Genomic DNA, 9,088 nt, shown 5'->3' on the forward strand with positions numbered 1-9,088 from the left:
ATTCCTTCACTACTAAGAAGAGCACACTCATACAAGAGCTAGTTTTTCTTTTCTTTTTCTGTTCCTTTTTATTAATTCTACTTGATGAAGCATGAACATGTTTAGGGTGTTTTTATTATTTTGATTTCTGATGTTATTGCCATGTGTTGTTAAACTTTTCTTTAAAGCATGTTCTTGTTGTATTTTGTTGTTATGATTTTTCTTTTAAGTCTCAAAAATCTACTATTAAAGTTTTTTTTTTTTTTTTAACACATAAAATAGATCTGAATTTTTTAGATCTGATTTTTTAACTCCAAAAACTGATCTGCATTTTCAATAACTGCAGATCTGATTTTTTTACTAATCTGTATTTTCATTAAATATAGATCTGATTTTTTTAACACTCAAAACTAGTCTGTATTTTCATTAAATACAGATCTATATTTTTTTAACATATAAAACAGATCTAAACTTTTTAGATCTGATTTTTTAACTCCAAAAACTAATCTGCATTTTCATTAAATGCATTTTTTATTTTTTAAACCCATAAAACTGATTAGTATTTTCATTAAATACAGATTTGATTTTCTTAGAAAAAAAAAAGTTTTCTTTGACTCAAGTGCAAATTTTGGGATTTAAAAGAAGAAATTAAAAATTAGATTGAAGTCTTTTCTTTTTCATAACGTGTGATGCATGTAAAATAATTTTATCTCATGAGTGTGAGTCATCTTTCAAAAAGTTATTTTATTTTATATTTTATGTTCAACAACAGATCTGATTTTTTTATTTTTTTATTTTTTTTTACATATAAACCAAAAATCATTTTTTTTTACTATTCAAAACAAATCTAATTTTTCTTAATAAAATCACCTTTTTTAATTTTTCCTATCGGATATTTTTTACAAAAACCTTGTTCTTTCTTCATATAAAAACAGATCTGATTTTCTTTACAAAACTTTTTTTTTTTTTTTATCTACACAAAAATAGATCTAGTTTCTTTTTTAATGAATCAAATCAATTTTATTTATTTACAAAAACAGATTTGAATTTTTCTAAAAAAGAGGATACATTCATAAGATAGATTTATGTGATTGGCCATTAGAGTCTTGAAGACCAGACTCTGTTTAGGCAGAATCGATGTCTAATACCTTCCAATTTTGTAACCTAGCCTCCGAGTTTAGTTCTTTTGGATAGGTAGATCTATGCCTTGTCTTTCTTTTATTTTTGGGTAGATTGTAACTAGGACATACACACGAAAATGCAAATTACACTTTCTAAATTTGACTAAAATTCATGTTTGAATTCTCTAACTTTTTTTTTTTTTCATTCATTAAATATGCAATTAACCAATGAAAAAAAAAAATATATATATATATATATAATTTCTACCTAAAAATTAAATAAAATATTTTTATTTTTTAACATAATTGGATAGATCATAAAAAAAAAAAAAAAAAAAAAAAAAAAAAAAACCCTGAATTAAATAAATTTGAAACTTAAATAACTTAATTAAACAAGAGTAAAGTTGACTGAAATGAATTTTAGTCAAATTTTGATAGTGCAATTTTTTTTTTTTTGGTAGACTTGAATGATAAAAAAAAAGAAAAGAAAAAAGAAACTACAATGTTAAGGCACTACCCGGCAGTGCCTACAATAAACAGTGCCCAAAGCATCAAGTCTGAGTTGTTTTAATAGACAATTTAGAAAGCATCAAGTAAAATTTGCATTATATATATAAACATATTTTGTTTTAATGGACAAGCTGAAACAGCCATCGCATTGGCATTTAGAACATTGGACTATATGAAACAGCCACCAAATCGGTATTTAGAACATTGGACTATATTCAACATCGCCCTCAAGATACATATTTAAGTCCCATCTGTATTGAGTCCCACATACATATGAAAAGAGGGTCTCATACACTAATACCATACATAAGATACTTTTGGGTCCCAGCATGTTTTACAAAGCAATTTCTATTAGTCTATTTTGTCCAATAGACCAACCAACACGACTGCATTCTCCAGCACGAATGATTCTTTCTACAATTCAAAAGAACTAGAAACAATAACATTTCACCTACCTTTCTGCCTGATAATTCATTTACATTTTTTTCCCTTTCCTTATTATGGAAGCTAGATTCTCAAGGGTATTACCCCAAAAGAAAGGAAAGAACACTATTTTCCAGAACAAGTAAATTAGGCAGTTCTCTCACGGTTTGCTTGCACATTAGACACTGATACAGAGAAACCCAAAATAAAAGCCTTTAATATGGCACAATGTAAGGCATCAGTTTTATTTCTACACAACGGATGTCAAAACATCACTTGAAACAGAGACTTTTACCAAACATAAGCGGGGAGAGCAATCCTTAGTTCACTGAAATCTTACAACTACGCAGGAAATATCGTCCGTGCTCTTCCTATTAAGTGCCTCTTCAGTAAGGTGCTTTGCTGCTGATCTAGCATCCTTGATTTGCCTGATACAGTCTACTGCTTCTTGGTTTGACATTACCTGGCACCAGATTGAGCCAAAAAAAAAAATCAGTCCATTAGAAGTACAAAACATAATTCAAAGGAAAAAAGAAAAAGAAAAAAGAAGTTCAATTTAAATAAAACAATCTGATGTAATATGTTTTGTACTATCAAACAGAAGTAGACATGAATAAGAGGTAGCTTGGCCGGAAATTATAACAAAACAAACCTTCCATAATCCATCACTTGCCAGGATAACAAACTCTGTGTCATTTTCTATAAACTCCACTGACACATCAGGCTCTGAACTCAGGTGTTTCTTCAAGCTCTTGTCACCAAATGCCCTTGCCACTGCCAATTGACCGTCAACTCGTGGAACATCACCTGCACTCATCAGAGTAGTAATCTTAATATCAAAATAGATGTAAATAAAACATTGCACCGAGTGGGAAACTGCTGGAGATGATGACATTAATTATTCTCTGTAGTTGTAGCTAACAGCACTAGCACCGAAGGTCAGAAAGTGCAAACCTATTTCAGAGTTCCATCAAGTTTATATTTATCCCCCCACCCCCCCCCCCCCCAAAAAAAAAATCCGTCAACTTTATGATCTTTGATGATTAATAAAACAAAGATCATAGTTGGATTGCTTGCAACTAAGTGTGACGACAATAATATAGTTTTCAGTATCATCTAAAATGTGCAGAGTGGACACCATCAAAAGGAATAAAAAATAATAACTTTAAGTTAAATGCTATGACACACATGAGAATGATATAAGTTTCATGTGGCATCAAAAAAATGTCATCTCAGATCAATAGTAACTTTTATTGAAGAAATCTGGTTACCTGGAAAGTTTGATACAAAACCGCCTCTCTGCTCAATGCTCCCCCTTTCCACGCTTGGCTCATGATCAACTGATAGTTGTTTGGCTGCGCCATTCTTACAGATAACAGCTCGGGAATCCCCAACATTTGCTACTACCAGCTTTTTACAATCAATCAATATTGCTGTAACTGCAGTTGAACCACCCTTACCCAAATCAACTGCTTCTTCCAAAATGTTAGCATCGGTTACACGATAAGCTCTCTTGACCGCTTTCTCTGGTTCCGTCCAGAAGTCAGCCTACTTGGAGAGAGAAAAATAATTAAGATATTGATACATTCATAAAAAATTATACCATATATATATAGGGAACGAACTAGATACGTGTCTTTCAACTGCATGCATTACCTCCTTTAAAATATTGTCAAACAAATGAGACCTCAGATAATCAGGTACATTATGGCTCAAATGACCATCAAAGATTGCAAACAGACCAAGCTCTTTGTCGTCATGTTGCTTAAACTGTGCAACGACATAATCTTCCATGGCATGATGGGATTTTCCCTTTACCAAGTGAAAGCCATGCGTAATGTTCTTTGACATCTTGCTCTTTCCTTTTCCAGAGTCAGCATCTGATGAACCTAACCCAACCTTTTCCTACAATAAATATATTCACAATGGCCAATCCAAACGAGAATACTTTTGTGAAGGACATGAGAGTAAACCATTTCAGAATGATAAATAAACAGGCATAAGCACACCAATCTACAACCATCATTCTAGAAGTCTAATTACACTCCACTTTACAAGTTGTATGTGGGCGATTTAGAGGAAGTGGAATAACCAAACTGTTAAGGCATGGAGAGATCAGTCACTGAGAACAAGCCTTCCTTCTTGCGTTTTTTATATGAATGTTTTATTATGTTGGGGAGGCATCTTGTAAAGATAAATAAAAGCAACCTGGTGTGCATGTGTGTGTGTGTGTGTGTGAGAGAGAGAGAGAGAGAGAGAGAGAGAGAGAGAGAGTTCCCTTCTGAAATAATTTTAAGCATTTCATGGCTATAAATCGAATACAAAAAGCTTAGACCTTAACCCAATGCAACTCTGATTCACCATTGGCTGTTACTATTTCATGTGCAAGACTAAGCAAATGTTTCATATTGCTTACAGAAGACCTCCATTCCTTCAAGCTGACAACATCTTCCAAACTAAAATCTAAGCATATTTATTTATATAAATAACAACTTTGCAACACAATGATGCACAGCATCTGAACTAACTTTATATGTTTATTTCTGTCAGCAATAGTAAAAGAGATGGACGGGCAGAAACATCCTATCAGATGTCAAAATACATTTTCCATGTTGCAGACCATTATTATAATTATTTTTTATTTTTTTATTGATAAGTTATACACACACCTACTGGGTCTTGCACCCACAACCTCACCCTGCGTTACAAGGGAAGGAGTTGCCAATTGAGCTAGAGTTCATTGGCACATAATATTAAAAATTATGTAACCACTTCCACTGCCAGAACCTGTTTTACAGAGATTGAAATGAAATATGGAACTAGCCTATCAAAGATGCTCAGAGTAAGGAACAACTCTTTGAGAAAAAGGGCCTTGTTATTTAGTCAAGTCTAGCACGTGGTATTACAACACTACAAGGAAAAAGAGAGGCAGAATAATAGACAAAACGATGCTACTGTTTCACACGCACACACATACACACAAAATAGTCCGTGTACACATGCGCTTGCGAGCACACAGACACAGATGCACACATGCGTGATTGCCCAATCCAATGCTGTTAACGAGCTCTATATATATATTTATGTTTCTAAGAATTTCAATGGATTTTTGTTTGTTTGGATTTCTTAGGTGCCTTTCCATTCATGTGAGTAAGCAAGAAGCAATGTGGAAAATGCAACATAGACGGGGAATGTTTTATCATTTAAAGGAAGAAAAGAGTAGTTAGGCTATCATCTAACCTAACACAAACAATATAATGAATTACAAATGGTTATTTTATACTCTTATATTTTTGTTTATAATCATGGACATTCTCATTATATGTTTCAGAACAAGTTATGAGATACATTAAAGTTGTACTCAATCAAATCCAAAACATCAAACCGCCAAATCAATCCCGAAATGTTCCAGGTTTATATTAATAAGATTTAAAATTCAAGGGTTCAATTAGAAACTACCAGAGGTTCAATATGTAACAGTCTTCAAGGGTTTAATTTAAATATTTTAAAAATATAGTATTACTTTGAAGCCACCCGTTTAAAATATTATTTAAACAAAGTTATTTAGTCTCAAATTTATAATTTTTATATGACTACCAAGAGCTAACACGTAATTGGCCTAAGAATGTAGAGTAGCTTATAAGAAAAATGATATTCTCTTATACTTGATGATCACAAATGTCAGTGTGAACTAATAGGCATTGGACATTACTAATGTGAAATTTTGGTGATCTAAAGAGTACTCGGTTCATAAGTATTAGTTCAATGGCATCCAAAAAGTTCCTGAAACATGTACCAAATGATAAAATACACTCATTCCAACCTATAAAGTAAGTTGATTATGATCCTCTCCAATTGATATGAAGCCATTTCATGGTTCAGATTAATTACTAGAAATCTAAAAGTGTAAACAAAATTCACTTTCAAAATAAAAATTTTATCTTGATTGGATCTATTACTGGAATCCACAAGAAATCAATCATGATATCATAAAATGAACCAAACATAGAGTTTAGAGATCTGGGTCGATGTCAATTTGTGTGTGTCTGTAATATGCAATTCAAACAACTCTTAACTACCACCCAAAAAAAAAAAAAAACAGATCGTACGGAAAGCCAAGAAGCAGTAGGTCAACGACCCAAAAAAGAAAACAGACACAAAAACATAAGATAGCCACGAAAGAACATGTGGAAAAAACAAATACCTTCATCTTGTGGAGGATTTCTTTGCCTGTCATGGTGTCTATTTATACAGAGCAGCCTATAATATACTAAGTAAAGTAGAATAGTATTGAAAAAAATGAAGCAAAAATAGGGGGCAAGAGTGGAGAGAGAGAGAGAGGAGAGAGAGAGAGTAAAGGGGAGAGAAGGACAGGTGTGAAGTGTTATAGATGAGGATACAAAGTCCTGTTGACACGCCCACTGTTTTTGCCCAACAATAATGCCGCGTTCTTCGCAGTAATCAAGACGCGTTCCCGCCACCTCTTTGTCTTTTCTGTCCAACTCTTTTCCTTTTCACCATTATTATCACTTTTCTTCTTTTCTCCCCTTTTTTTCTTTTCCTAATTTTCTACCTTATCCATTTCAACTGTGGCCATTATCATCGATCAGCAATTTGCAACTTGCAAGGGTGTTGTTCAACTAAAAAGAGAAAAATAAATAAATACCAACGGGTGTATGAAAGCTCGAATGACCAATAGAAACTGATCGGTCAAATTTTGGGCCCCAAAGATCACCCATGTGATGTACCTAGCTTTCTGCTATGTTTGGTAGGTATGAAAAGGAAGATGTAGGAAAAGGGTAAAGAAAAAATTATTAAGAAAGAAAGGGGAGATTCTACGCAGGGCCGGCTCAAGGCCTAGGCCTAACCTAAGGCTCCACCGAAAAACAAAATTTTTTTTGGGAAAAAATGTTCTACTTTTCATAGTTAAAGGTCCAAATTTTTATAAAATTATATATATTTTTTAAAAGTTGTATATTTTTATTTATTAGTGATGTACAAATTTTATTATTGACTTATAAATTGTCATGTTATTAATCACAAAAAACGTGATATAAACATTCATTAGTTAAATTGATGAAGTTCATCAATCAGAGACAATATCATATTATATTTTGAATATTTTATAGTACTTTTAATTAGCGCATTTTTCTTTTTTATTTCTATTAAGACTCTCAAAGTACAAGACCAATAGAACCTTAACTCAATTGAAACCCTAAAATATTTCAGAAAGATGTTGTAAATGTGTTAAATCATCAATTATAGATCAATCTCCCCTAATAGTTTGAGACTTTGATTTTTGTAAACTAATATCCTACACCAAATAATATCAATCTCTCTCTCTCTTAAAATTAAAATATAAAATTAAAAATTAGATTACAACTTTATTTAATTATGCATCGTCTTATATCCAAAATAAAGTATCTTTTTCAATCGCAATATATTTTTATTTCTTTTTATTAATATTTATAATTCAACTATGATATTCAATTCTCTATATGAAATTAACATTAGTCTAGTTGGTATTATTTATATATCAAATTAACCTTAATTTGATTAGGATTAAATAATTTTGTTTAATTAATATTTACATATTAAAGGTCCCGCATAAATTTTTCGCCTTAGGCCCCAAATTATGTTGGGCCGCCCCTAATTCTACGTCTACAATATTTTTACAATAAATCACATGTGGTTAATTGTTATTGGTTTAAATTTGAAACTAACACTAAAATTACTTTTTTACCCTAACAATAACAACTAGTAATAACTTGTCACTTAGGATTTACTGTAAAAATGTTATAAATATATCATTTCTCGAAAGAAAATAGGGTTCATGATGTTTTTTACCCTGGCCTACCCTTTTTTTTTTCCTTCTAAATTAGAAGTGATGCATTCAACTCGACCCATCCAACATCTTCAATTGGCTTCCGTTGGTTGGGTAAGTCCAAATTTTTTCGTCTATTTTTGGAACTCCACCAATAGACTTGCCACATGTACACTTATACCTATTTAATTAAAATATAATTTTCTATCATTTCTTATTTCCAAAAGTAATCAAAAATAAAAATAAAAACTCAAACCATGCCCACCACCACCAATCTTCGCTGGTTCCGCTAGGGAGAGATCGCCGATGTCTTTAACGATCACCCACGACCGCCTCCTTATCTTCAAATCAATTACTAGTATTAGTTTTGTGACGTCTTCTTAGTAGTTACTCATGATTGCCCTTTCTTCTTCAAATCGATGGTTGGGTACCCAGTCATGGCAGCAGTGTGGCGTTGATAACATCACTATCTCTTCTTGGTGGCATTGGAGAAGGGTGGTGGTGGTGACTAGTGGGGATGTGTTGGGGGATTTTTTATTATTTATTTTTGGTTACTAGTCTATAGTGGTGGATGGCTGGCTAAAGGTAGCAGTTGGCCATTGATGACATTTGGTGGTCTCTTCGTAATGGTGTCAGTGATGGTTGGTGGTGGTGGAGGACTGGTGGATATGGTTTGGTTTTTTATTTATTATTTATTTTAGGAAACTAAAATTAGAAAATGCATAAAATTAGGATTTAATTAATACGTAGACATGTGGCAAGTTTCTATTGGTGAAGCAAAAAAAAGGGGACAAAAAATATGTTTAGATTGGGTTAGAACTTTTGTTTTAGTCTTGGGTAGGGTCGAGTTTGCATTGATCATTGGTAGATTTTCAACCCAACTCAACCCGATATATATATATATATATATATATATATATATATATAAGTTTAGTTTATTAACCTTATTTTAATAGTTTCTTTTGATTGATATTGGTATGTTGAGAATTAGTTTTAATGAAAATTAGAATACAATTTATGCATATTGTATGTGTAAGGACACGATTCGCGACGGTCCGTAACAGTATCGGGTTCGCGCCACGTAAAAAGGCCCAAACAATATCATTTGTAGAGCGTGGGTTTAAAAGGCTAGGCCTTGATCGCCAGGCGGTGGGTTTTTCGTGGTATTCGTGCGTGTCTAGGTTATCTTCACCCATGGAGTCTTTCTCCTGGAGGTGGGCTGGAAGGCTCT

General features: G+C 32.5%; 1 protein-coding gene across 1 annotated transcript; it reads right to left on the bottom strand.

The window, feature by feature from the left end:
• Nucleotides 1–1,801: 1,801 nt before the first annotated feature.
• LOC115955274 (probable protein phosphatase 2C 39) lies at nt 1,802–6,624 on the bottom strand. The gene is made up of 5 exons (XM_031073348.1): nt 6,238–6,624; nt 3,690–3,938; nt 3,305–3,581; nt 2,686–2,840; nt 1,802–2,496 (listed from the first exon to the last, which is right to left on the bottom strand). Exons 1-5 carry the CDS (start codon nt 6,268–6,270, stop codon nt 2,359–2,361), a joined length of 852 nt encoding a protein of 283 aa, XP_030929208.1. The 5' UTR covers nt 6,271–6,624; the 3' UTR covers nt 1,802–2,358.
• Between the last annotated feature and the right edge of the window lie 2,464 nt (nt 6,625–9,088).

The sequence above is a fragment of the Quercus lobata genome, chromosome 8, assembly GCF_001633185.2.
Source record: "Quercus lobata isolate SW786 chromosome 8, ValleyOak3.0 Primary Assembly, whole genome shotgun sequence".
In the NCBI taxonomy this organism is placed as follows: Eukaryota; Viridiplantae; Streptophyta; class Magnoliopsida; order Fagales; family Fagaceae; genus Quercus; species Quercus lobata.

Excerpts from the sequence above, each read along its gene's own strand:
- LOC115955274 (XM_031073348.1), bottom strand. The coding sequence starts at position 6,270 with ATGACAGGCAAAGAAATCCTCCACAAGATGAAG. Across the intron at positions 3,582-3,689 it reads TTGACAATATTTTAAAGGAG|GCTGACTTCTGGACGGAACC; the intron begins GTAATGCATGCA and ends CTCTCCAAGTAG. Across the intron at positions 2,841-3,304 it reads TTTTGTATCAAACTTTCCAG|GTGATGTTCCACGAGTTGAC; the intron begins GTAACCAGATTT and ends TGATGAGTGCAG.